A 26,050-nucleotide genomic window follows, 5' to 3' on the forward strand; every position below is an offset into this window, starting at 1 on the left:
ATGTATGAATATGAGAGTTGGACCCAAAACGAAGACTGAGAGCTGAAGAATTGATACTTTTGAATTGTGGTGCTGGAAAAGACTCTTGAGAGTCGCTTGAACTGCAAGGAGATCAAACCAGTCAATCCTAAGGAAAATCAACCCTGAATATTCACTGAAAGGACTGATGCTAAAGTTGAAGCTCCAATACTTTGGCTACCTGATGTGAAGAGCTGGCTCACTGAAAAAGACCGTGATGCTGGGAAACACTGAAGGCAAAGGAGAAGGAGGTGGCAGAGCATGACATGGTTAGATAGCATCACTGTCTCAAGGGATGTAAATCTGAGCAAACTCCAGGAAATAGTGAAGAACAGGGAAGCCTGGTGTGCTGCAGTCCATGGGAATTGCAAAGAGTGTAACACGACTTAGCAACTGAACAACTACAAATACTAGTCACCAGGGAATTTTAAAAAAGTCACATAGCTTGATGTTCGATTTATTCAATATGACAGCAAACTACTCAGTAGTATTTATAACAAAGATTTTATTCCACACTATTTATATGACCATGGTTAAAGTTTAAATTGTCATACCACTAGTTGTTGCCTGCTTTTGCATGTTCCCTTTTAAACACTGTTTCTAGATACGCTTAGGAAAAAAGAAGTACTCGATCTCCTCTAGCAATACTTTTGCCAAGATGTATTATTAAGTGTTGGCATTTTCTTGATATCCAAGATAGGATCATGACATTAAGAATGAAGGAAAAAACCAAGTCACCTAATCCTAAACCAAAGTGAAACACGGCCTTGGTGTTGCAATAGAAGCAAATGGCCCCAAATGAATGAAGCAAGTTCACTGGAGCAACAGTTTGCTAATATTCACATACAACTGCTCTCTCCAAAGAGGAAGGGCTGGGAGAGAACACTAAGTGCCAAAAAAAAAAAAGTTAAAGACGATCCAAGAAATCTACACAAACTATGAGTGAGTGTTACTCAGTCCTGTCCGACTCTTTGCGACCCCATGAACTGTAGCCCACCAGGCTCCTCCATCCATGGGATTTTCCAGGCAAGAATACTGGAGTGGGTTGCCATTCCTTCTTCAGATCTTCCCGACCCAGGGATTGAAGGCAGGTCTCCCGCATTGTAGGCAGACGCTTTACCGTCTGAGCCACCAGGGAAGTCCACAGACACACACTCTACCTAGCAGCAAATGGCAGAAGACCCCTTAGATTGCTGCAACTGGAAGTTGCTCCATTCCACCGTTAGAGAAAGCCACGGGCACTGGTCTCGGAAAAACTGGGAAGGGGACGGGAGCCTTCCCACGCTTGCCCGCATCGTCCATCCTGCTTCCCCCTATGCTAAGAGGCGGTTTTTCGGGGTCACGGGGACTGCGCCCTCCTTACCTGGTCGCAGAGGCGCGGCCAGGCAGGGAGGGTGCGTGAGTGGGTAGGCGACAGGGGCCGCCAGCGCATTCCAGCCCCGCCCGAGCCGAGTTTCCCGAGGCCACTTCAGGGAGTCTTCGTCTGCTGACCACTCGCTGCCAACGAGGCCACGAGAGAAAGAACGCCTAGCGCTTCAAGGAAGCGGCGGCGGCGGCCGTCATTCATAATCAGGCGGACCGGAAAGAGAGGCGCACGTCACTTCCTCCCGTCGCACAGTCAAAGCGTTCCCCAGCCGAGCCTCCTGCGGGAACCTTTGTTTTTCCGCTCTCGGAGCGGGCTGGTGGTGTTGGCACCGGTTCGCCAGGCCACCGGCGACGGACGGAGCAGCTGGGCGGAGCGGTGAACAGTGAGTAGTGTGACCAGCTGCCCGGCTCTCAGCGGACTCTCAGGAGCTTGAGACCTCCGCGAGGTGGGAGAGTGGTTCCGTGGGGGTCTTAGAGTTTTCTCGCTCCCTGTGGGGACACCTCGCAGTCTGCAGGCGGTCGAGTGCCCAGGCTGACCCCTTTCTCCTTACAGTGAGGGTCGTGCTTCCACGGAGAGTAAGCCCCAGGGACTAGGTCCTTGGAACCCTTTCTCGGACCTTCCTTGGCAGGTTTTGGCGACTTCTCTGTGCAGCTCCTTCTGTCTGCCCCTCGCCTCTCCGGCTCACTTGTCAAAGACCTTGCCCTGTGTTAGGCCTTGGGTGTGTCACGACTTTGGTAAAAATACTGGCATTCTTGTTCTGCGCGTCTGTGGTCACTTTTTAGATTCTCCGTCACTTGATTGGTTTGGAATCAAGGTCTTTCCACCTCACCTGTGTTTCCGGACGTGTGCCTAAGATATCAGTGTAACCTAGGGCCAAGAACTCGGTGAAGGAATAAAAAGGGCAGCATCTTTAAAGGGATGGGTTACAAGAGCTTGCAAAGATGAAAAGGCAGAGCTATCTAGAGCCGTTCTGTGATGACAACCCTAATTTTGCACTCTGTGTGGATAGGGTCAGTTTCCTGCATCTCGTTCACATGAAGATCAACTTTGCACTTCTTTTATGATCGGCGTGTTGAGTGGGAAATGGGATCTAGAGGAAAGCGTATATTAATATATGAATACCCAACTTAGTTTGGAGAAATCACAGAAGCCCTCAAAAGTGACATTTAAACGAAACCTAGTTCAATGAGTCAACAAATAGTTGTGAGAGTCTGTTAAGTTCCAAACACTAGGTGTATAACAGTGACTAAAACAAGTCCCTGCTTGCATGGAGTTTACAGCCTAGTGAGATTAAAAAATTTAAACCAGACTAAGGATTGGCAAGAGAGTATTGAACACTGTACAAGCCGCCAGTCTTGAAAGAGGTGTTTTTGTTTTGTACTGCCTTTCCCTTTTTGATGTTTTAGGGTTTGAGGGCAGGTCGAGCCAGTGGGGATGGGTCTGAGTTTTTTTTTTTTTGTCGCTTTTTGTTAAGGGACTTTGGAAATATTTAGAACTGTGTAGAAGCAGAAAAAAGATCATTATACTTTGATCTCTAATAATTCTATGGCCATTATATTGTGGTACTTGGCAAAATAGCAAAATGGTAGGCAACAAAGATAGAGGGCATAGTGATCAACTCCAGTATTCTTGCTTGGAGAATCCCATGGACGAGGAGCCTGACAGGCTACAGTCCATAGGTTCGTGTACAGTTGGCTGCCACTGAAGCCACCTAGCACACAAACACACACAGGCAAAAAAGATAGCTTCTCCCCTTAAAGTACTGAGAGTTTTATAGAGAATATAACAAATGTCCAAAAAAGTTGAAAAGTGTGGTTGAAGGTAGAAAACTCCCGTACCATGAGAATGCACTGCTAGATATCCTTGGAGAGCAGGGTTAGTAGTCCAGGGAGTAGAGCAGAACACACTAGCTATGAGTAAAGTCCTCATGAGAAGTAGTATTTGAACCAGGTCTTGATAGGATTTGGAAATACAAAAAAAGGTAAAATGCTTCTCAGACAGACAAATTGATGACTCTGCCCTACTGAAGATCTAGGGATGAAGAATTAAAGTTTTTGTGCCAGTTACTGAATCTTTTTAAATGGTAGGCCAAGAAATTAGGCTTTATTTTAAAGGCAGTGGCTTGCCTTAATTTTCAAAGAAGAAAGAAAGAAAATGTGTTGCAGGAACATTAATATAGCAACTGTCTTGATGTCAAGGAGAAAAACTAGATTTTTGCTGTAGTGCAAAAAGCAAGGAAAAAAAAATAAATTATATAAAAAAAAAAAAAAAACAAATAAATAAATAAATAAACCATATTGATGAATGACTATAAAAAAAAAAAAAGCAAGTGAAAACCTGAATCTGAGTAATAGCCTTGAAATGAAAAACAGCAACAGGTGTGAGAAATGTTGCAGACTCAGAATTCACAGGAAAGGCCTGCTGATTGTTTAGAATAAGGAATTGGGAAGGATTCAGTGAGCAAAGGTTTAGGCCTCAGACCTGATTAATGGAGAGTGTGTCATTTATTGACAGTGCAGGACAGGGAAATTGGGGGAAGATATTCATAATTTCAAATTCAATCATAGCTGAACTTGAGATACTACTAGGGCAACCAGTTAGATATGTCTATTAAGCAGTTGGAAATATAGGGTTTAAGCTTGAGAGAGATGGACTGGGGTTAAACATATGAAATCATCTATCTACAGATGCTAGTTGAAAACATGATATATAAAGATTACAAAATAGGAAACTGGTAGCAGAACTAAAGAAAATAGACAAGGACACAATTACTTCGGCAATACCAAGATAATGGAGTTGAAAAGATGACCCACAGAAAGAAGAGCCTGAGATAGAAACGGAAAACCAGAAAAGCTGAGTATTTCTCATGGAGAAGAAAGGTTTTTGAAAGAGACAGTGAATTCTCTTGGCCAGCATTACTGAGTGACAGATTTACATCACAGTTGCTGACCTCTTTAGGACCATAGAAGAAAAAGGAATTTCTTTCACTATTCAGTAGTTCCTTCTTATCCATGTAGGATATGTTCCAAGATCTCCAGTGGATGCCTAAAACCATGGATAGTACCGCACCCTATATATACACCATTTTTGTTCCTGCATACATACCTGTGATAAAGTTTTATTAATAAATTAGGCACAGTATGAGATTAACAACAACTGGTAATAAAGTAGAACGATTATAACAACATACCATAATAAAAGTTATGTGACTGTAGTCTCTCCCTTCAGCTTCTTTAACTCTGCCTGAAATGTGACAGTGGTTTCTTCATTGGCAGACATAGCCTCTCCAGTAATTTATATATTTTTCAGTCTAAATCCAAATCTGTGTAACCATCTCTTACTTGCAGTAAGTGGCTGGTGTCACGCATTTCAGGGGATCCCTTGCTGAAGTTTTTGTAGATACTCAATGCTTTCTGGCCCAACACATTTCTGTCAGTTTGAACACATGTTCTTTTCATGTCCACCCACAAATTTAATGCCTTTTCCAATCTAACTAAGCACTTATGTGCCATGGCTATAACTCTTACAGCTTGAGGTACAGTAGCAAAACTAGCTCAAATTTCTTTTTCCTTCATCACAATTTCACAGATAGAAGACTTGTTCTTACCATAGATTTTAGCAACCTCATTATATGAGCATATAATTTTTTCTTATTAAGTTGAAAACACCCACCTTTTCACTTAGAGGACGTACTTTGCAGCTTCCCTGGCATATCTGAATTGCATGCATTACTACTCTGGCTCTTTGGGGCCATTAAATAAATAATAATAAGGTAATATGAACACAAGCACTGCAGTACCCTGGCAGCCAATCTGATAACCGAGCTGGCTAGTGACTAACAGATGGGATTCACTGGACAAAGGGATAATTCACGTCCCACGTGGGATGGGCCAAGCTGGCATGTGATTTCATCACACTACTGAAAATCCACATACAGAGGATTACTAATGTGTATTTGCCAGTAAGAAAGGAGAAGTAATAGAAACTGGAGAAAGCAATAGACAATGGAGAGGGAAAGTAAGGTAGAAAGCAAAAGAATAAAGGATAAAACATATAACAATGAGTGTTTTATTTTAGGCCCAACTCCTGTTTTTTCTGTTGGATGGGGAATAGAAGTTGGGTCGAGAAGGTGCTAATAAAGAGGAAGCAGAGGAAACAAAGTGGAGGCCTCTATAATTCAAAGTATAGGTGGATGGGATAAAGACATTTTTAAACGAAAGAAAGATTGACTTGGTACCCTGAAGAGGCTCCTGGGTCAAAGCAGTAGAAGAGATTAATAGAGTGGTGGAAGATTGTAGTTCAAAAGGAGAATTGACTGTAGTCAAAGAGAAGAGTTGTGAGTTCCAGGTTTCAGTAGCTAAAGATGAAGCTCTTTGAAGATCTGAATAAACCTAGCACAGGAATTTGGAGAAGAACACCAGTATAGATGCTAAAATTACCAGAGATAATGGCAAGGGGGAGAGGAAGAAGATGAACCTGGTACAAATGTTCTGTCCATTAGCAACAGTGAACATGCAGGTGTGGTTTCAAGAGACGATGTTGATCAGTGATGGTTGGGGAGTATTCTCCCTCTAACAGCAATATGGAGTAAGGTCTCTGTAGACCTCTGTTTGGTCTTTGAATAGGAACAACTCACTACTTGGGGAAGGCTGTAAACAGGTGATGTCTATGTGTATGCGGGGGCGAGGGGCGCGGGGGAGAGCAGATAGTCAAGGTAAAGCAATAAAAGGAGTGCTTAAGAAAACTATGGAAAAAGCTAGGGGAGTATGTTGGTAATAAGTAGGGGCTAGAAGATGCTGGGGAGCTAGCAATGAACTTAGTGTGGAGAGGGGAAGGACTGAGCTGAATGAGTGTGTGCATGCGTGCTTCATTGTCTGACTGTTTGCAACCCCACGGACCATAGCCTGCTAGGCTCCTTTGCCCGTGCGATTCTCCCGGCAAGAATACTGGAGTGGGTTGCCATGCCTTCCTCGAGGGGCTCTTCTCAACCCAGCGATCGAACCCATTTTATGTCTTCTGAATTGGCAGGCAATTTCTTTACCACTGGCGCCACCTGGGAAGCCCTGAGCTAAATGATTACTGGAGGGATTTTCAAGGGGGAGGTTAGATTGTACCTAAAAGTAACCATTATGTATATATAATAGGAAAAGGGAAATTGGAAATTGCTAGAAAGGCTAACCCATTGGTCTCCAAACATTTCTCATCATTTATTCCATGAGTAAAAAAGTAAGTACACTTCTTTATGTACATATTTAGCTACCAATTATACGGACTTCCCAAGTGGTGCTGGTAGTCAAGAATTCACCTGCCAGTGGAGGAGATGTAAAAGATGAGGTGCTGACTCTTGTTACCTAATCTGTAATAGGAACCTTTTTCTATCTGTGACTATAGAAATATATAACTAAATACTTTGCTTCTAATTTTCAGCATAGAAATTTGAAGTAATGGTTTTTCTAGTATATTAAAAGGATTCTTCTAAGTTTCAGTCCTTTCAGCACCTCAAAATACAGACTGCTCTGGATAAGTAAACTACTATGCTCTTGAGCTATAAAAACGTAAGTCAGTAGAAAGTCAAGGCTGTGTTTCCTTGTGTACTCAGGAGGAGTAGCAACTTTACTCCTTTTCATTGTGGACATTTTAATGAGGAACTCTTTTCTCCTCAGAATGTTTATGGTGACCAACCTCATGAATAATTAAAAAAAAAATACACCTTTCTGTACTTATCATTATATATGGGTAATGTATGTAATAATACAATCTTCAGAAGTAACAGAGGTTGCTTCTCAATTTTTATTAAATTATTACCCATACAACTGTTTGAGGTAGATTATTTTTCTTTTAATATTGAGCTTTGGACCCCTGCTCGTGGGTGATTGAGTAGAGCACAGAATTTGACAATAATTTTGTGGCCATCAGATGGGTATCTTATACCTTCTTTAAAAAAAAAAAAAGCCATTTGCAGTGTGTGTATATGTGTTTCCTATAAAAGCTGAAGAAGTATTAGGAGGAAGGTTGATAGGGAAGGAACAAACAAAATCCATTTTCGGGGTGGTCTTTCATATGCCAAGACTAAACCTACAGCAAGTTTTAATGGCTTTATAAATCCCTGAAAATGAGAGATTACTGTGGAATTGCTGACAGATCCCTAACTCTAGCAAGTACAAGTGTGTGGCATTATTACAATATTAACCTCAAGGACAGAAGACAGTTTCAAGCTCTAGAATGTTGAATACAAAGTATACATTTTTATTTTAATAATTCCTTGCCTGGAGAAGTATTTTAAAAAGTGACACCAGAAATAAAACAACATAATAGCATTGGTATTAACTGAAAAATAAAACTTTTTAATGTTTTTAGAATTTCATAAGCCTTTGATGTATATCTTCACTATTTTTTTAAGCTCCTTAGGGCACAGAGACTATCATAGGCTGTATATACATATGTGTGTGTGTGTGTTTTGGCACCATTTGTCAGAGACTTTGCTTTTTAAAAATAGGTTAATGCATGAGATACCACAAGCTAAATGTGATGCAATAAAATTATCATAAGTATATTTTCTGAGGCATTCAAGATTGGGGCTGAGGACTAAGGAGGCAAAAAAAGATAACTGAGGTTAAAATTTCAGCACTGACTTTTGTAGCTTATTGCTTAATGTATGCTCTAACTATTGTCCTCCTGTGACACCCTTCCACCCAATCTGTGTGTGTGTAGGGGGGGTGTATAAATAAGGTTTGAGAGAAGAAATTTTGATATACCGTAAACTTGACCTAAACACATCAAGTTTCTCTGTTCTAAATTTTAAGTGTATTATTTGATATTCGGAAGAGGCTCTGGAAAGGAGGAGCTTATCTGATAGCTGATAATACTCTCACTTTAGGAGAAGAGAACTAGATAATTCCAATTAGGGAAAGAAGGAAATTTATCTGTAATAACCTTTTAGACAGTTTGAATTTTGTATCAGGTACACAGTAACACATTTAAACAGAACAAGACAGATAAATTTCGACAGGTAATTGCCCACTATCTGTAAATTACCTTTTTTTTTTTTTTCCTTCAGGTGTTTGGGATGGCTGCTGCAGTGAACTTGGAACTTGATCCCATTTTTTTGAAAGCATTAGGCTTCTTACATTCAAAGAGTAAAGATTCTGCTGAAAAGCTAAAAACACTACTTGATGAATCTTTGGCTCGGGGCATTGATTCAAGTTACCGTCCATCTCAAAAGGTATATAACTGAATTAGAGGCTTGGAGGGAGTTCTGTAAAGTCTTTAATGTTTAGACCATCTCAAAACAGTCTGCCAGATAATCTTCCCTTATGGCATGAAGAACTTTATAGTGTTCTTTTCTTTCTCAAGCTTTCAGAGAACTATTCCACTATATAGAAAAGTTAGCTGAGAGTGGAGAGTATTTTGTTGCTACTATTTTCTGTGTATAGAAACCCACTTGAGGTGAGGTGAAGTCACTCAGTCGTGTCCGACTCTTTGCCACCCCGTGCACTGTAACCTACTAGGCTTCTCTGTCCATGGGATTCTCCAGGCAAGAATACTGGAGTGGATTGCCATTTCCTTCTCCAGGGGCTCTTCCAGACCCGGGGATCGAACCCGGGTCTCCCGCATTGAAGGCACACGCTTTAACCTCTGCGCCACCAGGGAAGCCCCAGAAACCCACTTACGTATTATAATTTTAATTCTTTATGAATAGAATTTTTTTAATCTGCTGAATGAAACCATAGCTTGTAATTATTCTCTAATGTTTTAGGGCAAAAAATACAAGGGCAGGAATTCTACAATGAAGTGAATTACATATAGATAGGATAATTTAAGGAAAAAAGGAGGTATGGATAAACTGTGAGAACTGTGTCACTCCCATTGCAAATAAAGTGGCCAAGCAGCTTTCTGTGAAAAGAATATACATTTTGGAACCAGACAAATCTGAATTAAATCCCAGCTTACCTCTTACTAGTGTGATGACAGGTAACATATCTTGAACATTTACTGTGTCCTAGGTACTTTTCTCAGTGATATAGGTGTATAATTAATTTTAATTATGATAATGATCCTTTGAGATAGGTATTATTTATTTTTATTTTACAATAAGGAAACTGAGGTACATAGTAACTTCATTTCACCCAGCATCTGTTTCTCTGTTAGTAAAACGAGGATAATGAGAACTACCTTGCTAAGTAATGAACATTAAAAGAAATAAAGTACATTGGTCACCTAGTGTAGTGTCTGCCTGGTCTATAATAAGCTCTTAGTGAATGACAGCTCTTACTATATTCTTTAATACATACTTAAGACATTCTTTCAAACCTTTCTAAAACTCTAGCCTTGAAACTTCGAGTCACCGAGGTCTATGAACGCCTAGGTACCAAACTGATGAGGAGAAGACCAAACTACCTGAGTAGCTCAGTCTAATCCAGAATCTCAAACTCAAGACAGGGCCGAGTCCCAGACGCAGTGCCCAAGTAAGCAGTGATGCTTTCCTCCCAGCCTTCTTTCAAAATAAGCTCTTGTACTTACTCTCAGACCTTTTTATTGTCCTTTGAATAGTAGAGCCATTGTGACGTCATTTATTTTACCATTCTCATTCTGGAGGTTCGGTGAGCTCAAGCCAACCCAATTAATAAAACTCAACAAAATGCACTAACAAATATGTTCTGCTCCGAGTATTGATATTGTCCAAATAAGAAGTTCCTATTATTACTAAAGAAGCAGTATTTTTCTAAAAATTTATTTACTTATTTTACTTTTGGCCAGACTGGGTCTTCAACTGCTGCACTCAGGCTTTCTCTAAGTGTGGCAAGTAGGGACTACTCTTGGTTGCTGTGCATCAGCTTCTCATTGCAGCATCTTCTCTTGTTGAGGAGCACAGCCTCTGGGGCGCAGGGCTTCAGTAGTTGCAATGCCTGGGCTCAGCAGTTACAGCTCATGAGCTCTAGAGTGCGGGCTCAGTAGCTGTGGCGCAAAGGCTTAGTTGCTCCATGGCATATGGGATCTTCCGGACCAGGGATTGAACCCATGTACCCTGCATTGGCAGATGGATTCATAATCACTGGACCACCAAGGAAGCCCCAAGAAGCAGTATTTTGAGATTCTAAAACAGAAGGAAGTACATTTGTTAAAGTACCTGAGAAGTTGGTTGCAACTAAAACGTCTCCTGCCCTTACATTTTTAGCCATTAGAGAAATGTAAATTAAATCTACAATGATATGCCTTACATATCTATTAAATGTCTAAAATTAAAAAGATTAGCCATACCAAGTACTGGTGAGGATTTGAAGATAGAAACTGGGACTCTCAGGTGCTCCTGATGAAAATATGAAATAGTAGACCACTTTGGAACATGGTTTGGCAGTTTCTTAAAAAGTTAAGCATAAACCTACCATACAATCCAGACATCCCACTCCTAGACATTTATTCTAGAGAAATTAAAGTATGTGTCCATGTAAGGATTTGTACGTGAATGTTCATAACATCCTTATTTGTAATAGCCTCAAACTGAAATCAACCCAATAGTCCAGCAGTAGGTAAATGAATAAACAAATCATGGTATATTTGTTTAATGGAGTACTATTCAGAAACAAAAGGAGGGAACTTTTGTTACACTCAGTGACATTCATGAGTCTCAAACATACTGAGTGAAAACAGCCAGAAAAAAAAGAGTATATCCTGCATGATTCCACTTATGAAAATTCCTAGGAAATGCCACCTATACAGTTACAGAAGATGGATCAGTGGTTACCTGAGAATGGGTGGCTTAGTTTTCTAGAATGTCTGCCTCTCAGAGTGATTATAGAGGGCAATTATATTAATTGTAGTGGTGGTTCACAAATGTGAAACCATATAGTGAAACTTATTGAAGAAAAAGACACAGTATGTTGGCACATATGATGTCTTAATTTTTAACTGATAATTTAGATTTGTGATCTGGTTTTGTTTTTAATGGTATACTAGTCTGAATATTTCTTTATAGGTATCTTTTAATTTCATATACAGGATGTGGAGCCACCCAAAATTTCAAGCACAAAAACTGTTTCTGTTAAGCAAGAGCCCAAAACATCGTCTAGTCTTCCTTCTGGCAATAATAATGGCAAGGTCCTCACAACTGAGAAGGTGAAAAAGGAAGGTGAAAAGAGACCTGCTGATAAAGTAAGATTTTGCTTTACTCTAGTAAATCAGTCAATCAGTTGTTTTATGCTTACTTTTTTGTATAATTGGTAAAAGTATGTAATAATCACTCAGTAAATATATTTTTGTTATTATGGATTTTTTTTTAAATTAAAATTTAGAAACATTTTAGAACTGTTTATTGAAATCATTGTCAACAAATATTTGAGCCCTGGAAGATATACTGATTTCATGTGTAAACTTTAATCTATAACTCAAATATTCTAGATGGAACAGTTGTTGAGAAGAAAAGTTGGCAAGGAAAGAATAAAGATGTAAAGCAATAGACATGAAATTTACAGAAAAGCATGTACTTTAACAGGGTTACAGAAAACTCTTGTATTGTCTACTGTGAATGATTTCTGCATATAATTATTAGGATTTTAGAACTTAGTAAAAAAAAAATTTTTTTTTAAACTTTAATAATACCTGCCCTCAAGGGGTTGTATTTCCATACTTTTTCTAAGTACTGGCTCTTTATAACCTATTTTATATTATTCTCTCTATATTTTAAAGAAAGGAGCCAGAATTTGCTTTGAAACAAATATGGCAATATGTTAAGCCTGAGTTACTGGTGGAAGTTCATTATTCATTTCTTTTCAATATAAAATATCATTAGTTCATAATTTAAAATATTTTAAAATAACCTTAAAAACATCCTTATTAGTGCTGTGGCTTCTTAATTCAAAGCATCCAGTGGGGGTAGGAGGGCAGTGTAAGTAAATCCATTGAACTTCCGTGATTCTTTAATGAATAAAAGAGTACAAAGAGAGATACAGATGCATGCTGAACTGTTGTGATTTGTTTCGTTTTACCTTGTTGGATCCTTTTAACATACCGAGTATGAATTTCTTATACATCTCTGCAGGTGTTTAGTGTGTGCTTCTGTCCCTATGTGAAAGTATCTGTGGAGTGGACTTGGTCATTGCACACTATCTTGTACACATCTCAGTGATTTAAAGTTTATTTTAATGTGTTGCTTTTTGATTGGGTGCTTTTTATAGATGAAATCAGACATCACTGAAGGAGTTGATGTCCCAAAGAAACCTCGACTGGAGAAACCAGAGACACGGTCGTCTCCTATCACTGTCCAAACCAGCAAGGATTTAGCCATGGCTGACCTTTCCAGCTTTGAGGAGACCAGCGCTGATGATTTTGCCATGGAGATGGGATTGGCCTGTGTTGTTTGTAGGTAAGTTGTACCTTGCCACAAATATGGCAAGAACAAACAATTTAAAAAAGAAAAATAATAGACCAATTGTTGGGTGTTTTTTAAATTCTGTTTTCATTATTTGGAGGTGGATAGGAGATAAACTGCCCATGTGGCAATTTAATGTCTAATAAATTGTCAAAAATTTATATTACTAACAGGCATCTTTATAATCAATTATGTTGTAATAACATTTTCTGCATTCTTGGCTTCTAGAGTAAAAGCACTTATTGCTTTAATTTTTAGTGAGACACTGTTTAGCAGAATAAATTATTTCTACCTTTCTTTTTAAGAAGACTATATTGCTTTTTTTTTTCCTGAAGTGTTCATAGAATTTATAAAGTAAAAGGTTATATACCATTTTCTAAAATAGCATTAAATCTTTTCCTAAGGATAAGGAAAATGAAATTAATGGATCATGTAGGTTATTCTGAGTATTGTTTTGAAACATGGATGCATAATTATAAAAATAGATAATTCTGTTTAGTAGAAGATTCATCTTAAAAATCAGAATAATTAGATTTTAAATTCCTTTATACCAGGGTCTCTGTCTTTAGTTGTTAATGACTTTCATTGCCTAGCACAGTAGAAGAGATTGTCACCTTTCCTGCTATTTGCTTCATGAAAATATTAAATTCTGGTGCATTGGGACTGAGTACATAGCTCTAAAATTTTGTGAACATTATAAAGCATCAGTTAATGTACTTCTGAATAGGATTATTTTGTTAGAGCTTCATTGCTTTAACATATATTCGTTTATTTAGACCTTAATCTATTGTAAGGGTTATCATTTTCATGTAAAGAAATAAATGGTAAAGTAATAAGGCGGAAAAAACTAGTCATTGTAATCCTCCATAAGAAGATTTGTTATGATAGTCTGAGGCTGTTGCTGTTGCGATTTTTACCTTTTTGATACACTTATTAATACATTCTATTTTGTTGATTAAGATATTTATTTATGGAGCATCCCATGTCTGTGCAATAATGTGCTGGGCACTGTGGATAATTAGGTTCATTTTCTACCTTTAGGCAACTCGTGTATTAATGAAGAAGATAGAACAATATGTAGGCAACAAATATAAAGGAATTTAATAGAGGTACAAAGAAGATGTTATGAGACTGTTGGAGGATGAGCCAAGGTCTACTACCTTCTGGGGAAAAAAAAATTACAATGGAAAATGCTAAGAAGAAGAAGAATATAGCCAAGTTTAGTCTAAGTCACCTTATATATTTCTTACTGGTTGAGCATAACCTTTAAAAGAAATGAATTGTTTGTGCAGGTTACACGTTGGAATTTATTTTGCTGTTTGGCTTTTCTGATATATCTTTAAGATATCAAACTTCACCAGAAGAACCTTTAAATTGTTGCATTCAAATAAGTGTCATATCTAATGATATATTTTCTTAGGCAAATGACAGTGGCATCCGGTAACCAATTAGTAGAATGTCAGGAATGCCATAATCTCTACCACCAAGATTGCCATAAGCCCCAGGTGACAGACAAGGAAGTGAATGACCCTCGCCTTGTGTGGTATTGTGCCCGATGTACCAGACAAATGAAAAGAATGGTAGGAATTATTTTTCTCTATTTTAAACAGTCTCTGTCCATTTTTTTGTTAATATGTGGTTGTTAAGACAAAAATCTGAACATTTATGCTATTGAAAAAAGTCTCATAAGCTGATTATTTTAATGTTTGTTTATATAGTATAAATGTGTGGTTTATGTGTCTATGCCTAAGTGGACCAGACCATATATATATATTTTTCTCTGCTCAGCTTTTAGCTTGTTCTAGTATAAATGAACAAAATTGGAGCCCCACAAATTAGGACTATTTCCTACTGGTGTGACAGTGTATTTGTGCACATTTAAAAATACTACAAAGCACTATGGGAAGTCGTAAGATACGAAGCCCTAGTCTTTGATGAGTCTGGTAAGGAAATATTGGAAATGTCTATTCTGAGTGAGCACAACCAAACTTACAAGCTGTGTACAGAGCCATCTCTGTCGTTCCTTCTGTGTTTCTCTCTTTATTCCTTGTCTTTCCTTCTCATTGTCAAGTGACCGTTTAGCCTGTTCTCTCAAGTACTTTCCCAGTTTACTGCTCACAAACATAACTGCCTTTAATGTCATACTGAAACATTTTCATCTGTTATATTAGATTTGTTTTCTAACTTTTATTCATTTAAAAAGTAGATGGATGAATGTTATCATTTTCCTTTTAAACAAATCAAGTTGTTATTTACTTCAGGGTCTTGTTTACTTCCCCCATCCGCATTCCCCTACTTTTGATTAGGGACTCTTTTTTTTTGTATTTATTTTTTACTGAAGTACAGTTGATTTATAATGTTAGTTTCTGATATACAGCAAAGTGATTCTGTATATTGAATATAGTCCCCTGTGCTATACAATAGGACCTTGTTGTTTATCCATCCTATACATAATAATTTTTGTCTGCTAATTCCAAATTTCCAATCCATCCTTACCTCACCCCTCCCACCCCTTTGGCAATCACAAGTCTATTCTTTATGAGTCTGTTTCTGTTTTATAAATAAGGTCATTTGTGTCATATTTTAGATCCCACATATAAGTGATATCATACGATATTTGTCTTTCTGTGTCTGACTTGCTTCTCTTATATGATAATCTCTAGGTCCATCCACATTGCTGCAAATGGCATTATTTTGTTCTTTTTTATGGCTAATAGTCCATTGTATATGTGTATACTATAACTTTGGGACTTCCCTGGTAGCTAGCAGGGAAGGGAACAGCTACCCACTCAAGTATTCTGGCCTGGAGAATTCCATGGACTGATCCATTCCTTTGCTGATGGACATGTTGGTTGAGTCCATGTCTTGGTTATTGTAAATGATGCTGCTGTGGATATAGGCGTGCCTGTATTTTTTTGAATTATAGCTTTCTCCAGAAGATTAAGGACTTTTGATAGAAGAGTTCTCATATTGTTAACCAAGTGAATTTCCACATAAATTTTTCTGACCAAATATATCTTTTTAAAGTCAGAAGTACTTAGTTAAATAAAAAGAAATTTTAATCACTAAAAAATCAGAAATAGATTATGTTTTTATTCCTATGAAAAGTAGTAAAATTTCAGTTGTATTTATACTTTGTAACAAGAAATTTCTGTGACATGGTACAGTATTTTTTCTGCTCTGTCTGATTTTTATTTAGTTTATTACTTAAACTACCCTCCAGGACTTGAACCCAAGTAATTATGGGTGAGCAGAATAGTATGTTTCCAGCACTTTGACGCAAATAGTCACTAAGAATTGCTAGTCAAAATAAGTAACTTGTGATAGTGATCTTTCTTTAACATAGCTTCAAAGTTTATTATTATTTTATTACAAGTCTCTTAATAAAGTAGATACTGTTCTCTCCTAAGTTTTTTCTCCCTTATATTTTGTGAGTTAACTCATACCAAATCTATATTTAGAGTTCTTACCCTCTTTCTGAAGTTAATTTTGGCAGATGACCAGATATCCTACAGTTACTTAAAGTGCAATATTTTTTAAATTAAAATTGTTTTCTTCTCCACTCAGTTTTTCCTCATTTGCCTGAACTGATAATATTATCCTTGATGCCTCTCTTAAATCCACATCCCTTTGTTTACTAAACTTGTTAATTCTAACTCATATGTATTTCACAGATCTGCTCATTTCACTTTTATTACCCTGTTCCAAAAATCGCTCATTTCTTGCTGTTGCTTTAGCTCCTTGATTCCCTTCAGTCCACTTTATACACTACAATTAGAATATTCTTCTACAATAATTACCTAACTTTATCTGTTTAAGTGTGCCCAGGGCTCTCAATTACCTATATAATGAAGTTATCCTTGTTAGGGTGGATTATGGACCTTCTCTTTTTGACCCAGCTCTACCTTTGTATCCTTCTCTTCCCACCACTGCACCATAAATACCACATACTGTGGCCACACAAGACCAAATGGTTCATTCCCTGAGTATGTGGTGGACTTTCATGTCCCACATGTCTTGTTTCTCAGCTTCTCATCCTGATACATTTTATTCTTTATCAACTTTGCAAATTAAATGCCTAATTAATTTGTATTAAGAGCAAGTCTCATTCGCTCACAAAGCACCAGAGAAGAGCTCAGGACTGGACACATCCCACATTCTGTTGTTTCATTTTAAGATATGTAAAAATAGAGGAAATACAGATTTGGGCCAGAAATCAGCAGTCAGTAAGTTCAGTCTGTAGGTCCAAGAGTCAAGTGCTGAATGACTAATGTCAGAGCGTGATTAAGTACACCAAGAGTGGACCTGGAGAAATACCAAAAGGCGTGATCTGAGGTGAACCTGAAGATCGGGATCCAGTAAACACAAGCTTTAGTGAGAGAAAGGGGTTTGGAAATGGAAGGGATGCTAAACTGAATTGCTTTCAGTGAGGTTCTCATGTGTGCATTGGTTATTGCTCCAAGGTATCTCAAAGATACCTTAAAAAGCATCTTATATCCTCTTTCCTCTTGCACTAATTTATTCAACTATGGCAGGTTCTGCAGTACAGGAAGACGGGAAGACAGAGATAAGAATGGTGTGATAGTGGGTGGCAGGGTCCAGAGTTCTTCTTTAGTTCTGTATTTTTCTTTCTCCCAGGCAATGGGATTTGCCCCAGCACTCATGACTTATTGCAGTGGTTCTCAGTCTAAGGTGGTAACACATTCCTACTCAGCAGTAACAGAAGTATGTGGTATTTTTGATTGTTACCATACTGGCCATATTGCCTTGAGTGGTGAATTTCATACATTCTACACTATGTGAGTCAGTCACCCAATTAAAAAATTAGAGTGCCTTTGTTGAGCAATACTGAATCAGTGATAAAATCCTAGTTCCCTAAACTAGTACTACCCGCAAAGAGCAGAGGGTTTTGAGTATCTCTTAGGTTCTAAGATGGGTAGGTGAAATAGCCAGGAAGCAGAAGATCCAAACGTAGTCTCCTAGGCAGAGGTTCTTTCTGAGCTTCATAGTAATGAATCTTCATCTACTAAAGCATACAAGTTAGGTCGGTCTTCAGAGTCTAACCTCATCTGCTGATGTGGGTGGAGAAAAGTGTAAGATTAGAATACCATGTACTCCTGATACTCTGAAGGCTACATTTTCATAACATGGTTTGAAGTACAAGGTAAGATAATCTTTCTTGGTAGTAAGAGATATTTTACCATAGATATCTTCCAGCATTCTTTATCATATTCTTGATCTGAGTGTTGCTTTATAAGTGATGTCTGAAAGTAGGTATACTTTCATGTGGAAAATATGTAATATAAAAAATGGGATGAACTGAGACTTAAGGGTGAAAATATATTATATGGCAAACCATAGCAGAAGAAAGTCTAAACAAAGATAAAACAGCTACATTCAAATTTCCAGAAATGGGAACACATCATTAATAAAGTTTTTGATATAGTCTTGCATGACCTTATTAGGATTGTCAAAAACAGTAGGATGGCTGGGAGCATCATTACTTACCTAGTAGAGAAGGGTTCTTCTGGATTCAGTACCATTTGTAAATAATGATAATGAATGAGTAGTAACTGTTATTATCTGCACTTAACATGTACGAGACACTATGTAAACTCTTACATAATCACAGTGCATTCTCATAACCCACCTTTAGAACAGAAGATTTTATCCACATTTTGCAGATGAAAAATGAGACTTCTGGAAATTTACATATTTTACCTGAGGTAACATAGATAGGGAAATAGTTGAGCTGGGCTTTAATTTTAGTTCTGTTTGATTCCAAAAGCTGTCCTCTCCAACACTGCACTATTCCGTTTACATAGTTAATATTATCTAGCTGGAAAACACTAAAGAATAAACTGAAAAATGATTCGTGTACAAGAGAATTTAGTAAAGTACCTAATATAAAGGAAAAAGATCAATTGTTGGTCAAAATAAAACTGAAAATGCTTATATGGTTTTTTTCTTTTTAATGATTTTGGACTGTTTTATTAAAAATATTTAATTAACTCCAGTCTGCATGATTTTTAAAACTCATGTTACCTTTACTGCTTAGAAACTAATAATATCTATAAGGTCATTAATTGATATGATAAAAATAATTTGTCCAAGAGTTTATATTTTCCATGTCATCACAATGTTATATTTTTTTAATGTTAAATGTTTATCTGTATTACAGTTCATTGAGGAGTCCTGTGGTAGATTTTATTGTCTTTTTGTACATTTAACTAAGATTTTGTAGCTAATGTAATCTTAACACTGATTTTTGCAGGCTCAGAAAACTCAGAAACCACCACAGAAACCAGCCCCCACAGTTGTTTCTGTAGCTCCAGCTGTTAAAGATCCACTGGTTAAGAAACCAGAAACTAAACTCAAACCAGAGACAACTTTTCTAGCATTTAAGAGATCAGAAGTCAAGGTATAGTACATTCTATTTTTATCTAAGATTGGATTTAAATTCAGTTGACTTAGTAATAGTTACTTGAAAAAATTAATCAGGAACTTTGTAGACGAAATGGCCATATGTTGGCAATTAAGACTGTGTTACTGCTAACGCTGGCTTCCCTGGTCGCTCAGTGGTAAAGAATCCGCCTGCCCATGAAGAGACTCGAGTTCCATCCCTGGGTCCGGAAGATCCCTGAAGGAGGAAATGGCAACCCGTTCCAGTATTCTTACCTGGGAAATCCCATGGACAGAGGAGCCTTGCAGGCTGTGGCCATGGGGTCACAAAAGAGTTGGACATGACTTAGTGACTAAACAACAACAAACTGTTAACATTAAGTGGAAAGAGAACATTTATGCGATTATCTTATCTTGAACTCTGCTGTTTCTCTTTTTACCGTGGTTAGGCACTATTTGTGAGCATTCTAAGATAACATTCTTTATCATTCCTGTGTAGTCAGTCAGGAATTTGGTCTCAGTTCTAAATGCCTTCGTCCTCTGTAGCAGTAGTTTTGCTCCTCCCATCACTTGTGAGCTTTCTTCCTCCTACTCATTGGCTATTGAAGTCTTCTTGCTTTCTCTTATTTTTTTCTATTATCATGAATTTTCCCATGAAGTGGCGCTCTCTTATACTAAGGGGCTGGATTATCTAGTGATAGTACCACCTTTCTCATTCCTTGGTCTTCCTCCTTGACATTATGCTACATTATTATTATTATCCTGGCATTTTGATATCATAGGATACAATATTTTTCTAATCTAATTTTATAACAAAAGGAATGCTTTTATTGAGTTACACATTCTAATTTTAAGCAGAATACTAAAGATGGAAGAAAAAGATGTTAGCTCCAGATTCTCAAAGGTTACTCCCAGAAAATCCTAAAGATACTGCCTTGTCCAATTGGCTATAGGTAGTGAAGATCAAGAATATAAACAAAGTACTCTTGAGAAAGGTACTGATAATTTTATTTGCAGATCATTTTTAACTTAATTTAGCTGGTGGCTCAGAGGGTAAAGCATCTGCCTGCAATGTGGGAGACCTGGGTTCAGTCCCTGGGTAGGGAAGATCCTCTGGAGAAGGAAATGGCAACCCACTCCAGTTCTCTTGCCTAGAAAATTCCATGGATGGAGGAGCCTGATAGGCTACAGTCCATGGGGTTGCAAAGAGTCAGACACGACTGAGCAACTTCACCACCACCAAGGAAGAGTTGATATCCAAAAGATAGCCCTTACTGGTTTGTCACATAGAGACTTGGTGAGCTAGAGTAGAAGTAAGAATAATTTATTGAAAATAATTAGAGTTACTATGTTCTATACTTAAATTACTTTCAGATGGATTTTTATACTAACCTGTTACTGCTGCTGCTAAATTGCTTTAGTCATGTCCAACTCTGTGTGACCCCATAGATGGCAGCTCACCAGGCTCCCCTGTCCCTGGGATTCTCCAGGCGAGAACACTGGAGTGGATTGCCATTTCCTTTTCCAGTGAATGAAAGTGAAAAGTGAAAGTGAAGTCGCTCAGTTATGTCCAACTCTTTTCGACCCCATGGATTGCAGCCTACCAGGCTCCTCTGTCCATGGGATTTTCCAGGCAAGAGTATTGGAGTGGGGTACCATCGTCTTCTCCAACCTATTACTACCAAGGCTTATTTTTAGGAAACTCAATATGAAATTATTTTGCAGCAAATAAGGCCTTGGCTGTCATGTTTGTTCTGATTAAGAGGTTTTGATATTTTTATGATAAAATAGGATAAATGTTTAATATGAAATTCAATAAATTGAAAAGCAATACCAGTAACAGCAAACTATTAAAATAAAATGTCATATACACAGAACTTGCTTTGTACTTCATAAGTTTTGATCTTTTTGATTACTTCAGATGGGTTTTCTTTTGTAAAGTTTGTTGAAAGATCATTTAGTCAAATGGCAGGCAGTTTTATATTTATTAGAAAGAAAAGGAAAATATAACATCTTTTATAATTGAAAATTAAGTTTACTATACCTGTGTCCTTGCTACCTTGGCTAACTTTTTCTCATTAAATATATGCATTTCTCTAGGAATTTGCAGTTTATGTAAAGTTTATCTTCTTTGCATAACCTTATGAGATAGTCATTATATGATGTAACTGTAAAAAATCCTATCATTTTTCACAGTATGTGAAAAATAATCTGGACCTTCCTCTTCTAAAGACCTCAGAGCACTCTATTTTCAGTATTCTTCTCATTGGTTTATGTTTTGTGCAGACAACATTGAAGACTACTTTGTAAGAATTAAAAACGTTTTTATCAACTCATTTGGAGTTCAGTTCTAAAATATAATTGGGTGTATTTTAAGCATGATAACTAGCATATTAAGGAAGTTACTATTTGTAAGATTTTTATCTTTTACATATTTAACACTTTCGTGACCCATGAAAATAAGATAGAAAAATTCAATTCACGATCAATTTGAACAAAGCGCATTTTCCCCTAAATGTTAATGTGAAAAATATTGTTTTTGTATGAAGAAGAACAATATTTATGTAGTGACATTGGTACTCTATTAGCTTTTGACTATCCAAGGAAGTTACTTAGAGAAATTTAATATGTGTTACACCTTTAAGGAATAAGTCTGGGAGTAAGTCAGGCATACCCAAAATGTCACTCTACAGCTTATTGAAGCAGTTTATTAAAAAAATCCTTTATATTGAAACAGGGACCTCTTTGTGACAGTTTCAGTGGAAACATGGACAAATTGGGAAAATCAAGTTATGAAATGTTTTTAGTATATCACCAGTTATACAATTTCATGTAGTTAAATGCAGTATACCTGTACATATGCAAGTATTTGCTCAGAATTTAGGGGGAATTTTTCTTTTAAATAGGTTCAAAATCTCATCTCAGAATCTTAAGTATTCTGGGCATAAGCATTTTTGTCCATTAAGAGTGGATTCTGTTTTTGAATTGATCCACAAGTCATTTGGAGCAAGGTCTAAAGAATTAGATGTTTTACAGCTAAATAATAACCTTTTTGCATGAAAAACAAAGCATTAAATCTGATTTTCTGATGTGGCTTGTGACTGAATCTAGAAGCAGTCCTCAAAAAGGAAATTTTTTTTCTGAAATGATTAGAATAAGAAATCCTGCTTTGGAAATGGTAGCACTGTTAGCTATGGATAGGTTTTCTTCTATGCATTTTGTCCTATCAGTTTATAGAACTTAATTTTGATGATTTAAATTTCCAAGATCATTATTTTTGTATAAAAAGTCTTAACCATTAATCTTATGTATTTAAGAATATTAGGTATTAATTATACTTGCCTCTAATATTTATCTTATATTTTTTAGGCATCCACGGTTGTTTCAGGAAATTCTTCTAGCACCAATGTTTCCTCTTCAGCAACCAGTGGCCTAATTGGATGGGCAGCTTTTGCAGCCAAAACTACTTCTGCTGGTCCATCAACAGCAAAATTGAGTTCAGCAGCCCAAAACAATAGCGGGAAACCTGCTACCTCTTCTGCTAACCAGAAGCCCGTGGGTTTGACTGGTCTGGCAACAACATCCAAAGGGGGAATAGGTTCCAAAATAGGTTCCAATAACAGCACTTCACCCACTGTACCATTGAAACCACCTCCACCTCTCACTCTAGGCAAAACTGGCCTTAGTCGCTCAGTTAGTTGTGACAATGTTAGCAAAGTAGGTCTTCCCAGTCCAAGTAGTTTGGTTCCAGGAAGCAGCAGCCAACTCAGTGGGAATGGAAATAGTGGGACGTCAGGGCCTAGTGGAAGCACCACTAACAAAACCACTTCCGAATCGAGCGCCTCTCCATCGGCATCCCTTAAGGGTCCAACTTCACAAGAATCACAACTCAACGCCATGAAGCGATTACAGATGGTCAAGAAGAAGGCTGCCCAAAAGAAACTCAAGAAGTAATGTGGCCAAGTAGGTTTTTATATCATATTACCCTAAAGATTAAAATCTTACTAAGATATAAACTGTAATATACTATAATTTAATAAAAATCTTCATAATGAAATTTCTATTATTTCTTACCTTAAAATGCTAAATAGTATTTAGTGAAACTTGGAAATGTTTATCTTAAATCTGTTTTAACATTTTTATTTTGACAGTTTTCATAGTGTGTGAAAACAATGATTAGAATGACTAATTCTTAATAAAAACTTCTGAAATCCCAGAAGACTGGTGCATCTGCAGATTAAAAAAAAAAAAAAATCTTTTAACAAAGTCCCAATAATTGATCTTGCTGAATAGGTGCCTTAGGAAGACAAGGATGGCCCGATAATAAAGTTTTCTACTCCTCGCCCCCCATAGTCTGAATGTTCAGTGTCAGTCCCAGGCTCATTTCGGTTGATTCTCCCTCTCCCCCAAATATTTCAACTTCTTTTCAAAAGTAATTTTTCATGTTCTTGTGTTATGCTTTTATCTTTTTATCACCTCATATCAATTATTTAGGCGTTTTATCTCTTCCAGTCGATTGTGAACCCCCATGCCCTTTCAGTGCAATGCTTTTCTCACTTTTCTCTCAGAAATTGTGAAGGATCTGAGTTGTTACCTTATTCTGACAGAAGACATAAGGCTTTCTGGATCAGAGAAATAGTTCATTGTTCACAGCAAAATGTAGCAGTCATTTTATACTTCATGAATACCTCATTTCATTCAGAAACTAGACATCTAGCAAATTCCTACATACACTAAACTTGAGCAGCCTGTTTCTTCAGCTTTGAGGTATGCTACTAAAACTATAAACTTCTGAACTCAAACCCTTGCCCACAATTCCTATATTTTCCTCACATTATTCTAAAATATATTGGTAAATGCTTTCTGTGAAGTTAAAACATTTTAAAGTAAGCTTGGCCTTTTTTAAGGAAAGACATTTTAAACTGCTTTGTTAAATAATGGCACTGAATTCATGGTAAGTTACAACTCAAATTTGAAATAATTCTTACCTACAAAGTACAGTAAACATCTATTTACATGCTTAAAATCTGCCTGCATATGTCTTTATTTTGAGAAACTCAGGTTTCTGTTGATTAAATATCAACTTGGCATCAACTCCAAGTCCCCTTTAGTGTCAAAAGACCAAAAAATATATGTATATTCATCATCATTTGTTTATATAGTTCAGGGTCATCTTGGACTAAACTGGATAAAATGATATGAAGATACAAGCTCAGTTCAACAAGTGTAATAGCTAATATAACCTCAGTACCTACAAGAAATTAAAGCAATAATGCAAACAGTTGCACATTGGTAATATTTAATTACGAGTGATTAGAAAATTTTATCCAATCATAGTCAAAAACATCTGCTGGGTACAGTTGAATAAAAGCATTTTACTTTCTATAATATTTTAAGACTTTAGAATATATAAGACTTTAGAAAACTTGTTTAGGAAGTAATTTAACTTATTGAGCATGGTTCTTTTATAGATTGTATGTGTGTTTAAATAAATATATATTTAGAATCTTGACATGTGTAGGATACATACATCTAGTAGTGTATAACTAAGTTTGGTATTTCATAGAGGTATATTTGGTATTAGAGTTTACCCCAAGTAGCTCTTAGACCTTGATTTTTCCATATCATTAAGTGAACTTTATAACTGAGCATGTGATGAATGTAGCCAGCTTATATTAAGAGTATTTATCCGTTGTTTTATTTTGTTATGTGTCGTTTGTTTTTGCCACAGAATTTTAAGTTGTGTGCGGGCAGGGATTTTGTGTGTCTTGCCCATCATGGTGTTCCCACTGCAGCTCTTAACTCAGTGAAAGAATAGACAGATATGTAGGTGAGCCAAAAAGCAAGCTTTTAGGATTGTAAGTTCAAATCCCGTTTTCGTAGAAATTTAGCCGGTATCACTTTTCTGTTTTGCATATTGTGCTTTTCTGTTAAGATTATTTAATCGGAGATTTTAGTGACTTAAACTCTAAAAGGACACTGAGTTAAAGTCAGAAGACCTGTTTTTGAATTCCAGTCTCTCCATGTGTTAGCTATGTGGTCTTAGTTTCCTCCTCTATAAAACATAAATGGTAATGAATGAGATAAAACAGAAGGCCTCTAATAGTCAAAGATTAGGTGATTCTGACTCTTAAGGATGTGGTAGTACTGTTTATTAGTAACAGATTATAAACTATGGTGACCATAGGTTGTATAGGAAATAGATCATTTTACAGAAATACATTTGGCTCAATAATTATAAAAATTATAAGCAAGTAGAGAAAGCCATACGTTTACATGCTGTAATATTATTTCTTTAAGAGAAGCTGTATTTAATTTACTAAGAATACATTCACAAGATTTTTGAACAAGAACATCTTGTTCTGGCATATACTAAAAATGTGACTTATTTTCCTGAGAAAGCAAGTTTTGTCTGTATCTAGAGTGTAATATTGTAAGCACAGTTATTGGCTCACAGGTTCAGCTTGAATTCCTGGAGTAAATATTTTTATATTGGAATGATTTTGTAGGTCACAGAGAATTTAATGACTAACTTTATATATATACTATTTAGTATATATATGAGAGAGGTAATTGAAAAAAATAGACTTTAAAAATAGTAGCATTCTGTAAATAGTAGGATATCTCTATAAAGCATATAAAATCTAGTGTCCTTCTAGTCAGTGAAATTTAATTCCTTCCTCATCACTATAATGTAAATGTACATGTCTTAATTTAGCTTAAATGTTGTGAGGTTTCTCAGTGTATTCAAGTATTGAACTGTGTACTGAGTACCTTAAGAAGCCATATAGTTTGGACAAATAGGATCTAAATAAAGTGATTTTGCCATCTTAGGATCTAAAGATTTCCTCTCTTTATTTACAATAACTTTGAGAGGGTTTTACAATTAACAGAAGTCA

At 36.8% G+C, this 26,050-nt stretch overlaps 2 protein-coding genes across 2 annotated transcripts in view; one reads left to right on the forward strand and one right to left on the reverse strand.

The window, feature by feature from the left end:
* The window catches only part of GSTCD (glutathione S-transferase C-terminal domain containing), a 142,679-nt gene extending 141,056 nt beyond the window's left edge, over positions 1-1,623 (reverse strand). The window contains exon 1 of the mRNA XM_040237527.1: positions 1,382-1,623. The gene's annotated coding sequence lies outside the window, so the exon portion shown is untranslated. The remainder of the gene's footprint in view (positions 1-1,381) is intronic.
* Positions 1,484-25,988, forward strand: INTS12 (integrator complex subunit 12). Its single transcript, XM_040237528.1, has 7 exons — positions 1,484-1,766; positions 8,442-8,606; positions 11,381-11,533; positions 12,556-12,743; positions 14,170-14,329; positions 19,024-19,170; positions 22,521-25,988. Exons 2-7 carry the CDS (start codon positions 8,451-8,453, stop codon positions 23,103-23,105), a joined length of 1,389 nt encoding a protein of 462 aa, XP_040093462.1. The 5' UTR covers positions 1,484-1,766; positions 8,442-8,450; the 3' UTR covers positions 23,106-25,988.
* The last annotated feature ends 62 nt before the right edge of the window (positions 25,989-26,050 follow it).

This window comes from Oryx dammah, unplaced genomic scaffold (assembly GCF_014754425.2).
Source record: "Oryx dammah isolate SB20612 unplaced genomic scaffold, SCBI_Odam_1.1 HiC_scaffold_3, whole genome shotgun sequence".
NCBI classification, from domain to species: domain Eukaryota; kingdom Metazoa; phylum Chordata; class Mammalia; order Artiodactyla; family Bovidae; genus Oryx; species Oryx dammah.

Bases quoted from the DNA above. Each gene is read 5' to 3' on its own strand.
- INTS12 (XM_040237528.1), top strand. From the start codon at position 8,451: ATGGCTGCTGCAGTGAACTTGGAACTTGATCCCATTTTTTTGAAAGCA. The intron at 8,607-11,380 runs GTATATAACTGA...TTTCATATACAG, and splicing joins GTTACCGTCCATCTCAAAAG to GATGTGGAGCCACCCAAAAT. The intron at 12,744-14,169 runs GTAAGTTGTACC...ATATTTTCTTAG, and splicing joins TTGGCCTGTGTTGTTTGTAG to GCAAATGACAGTGGCATCCG.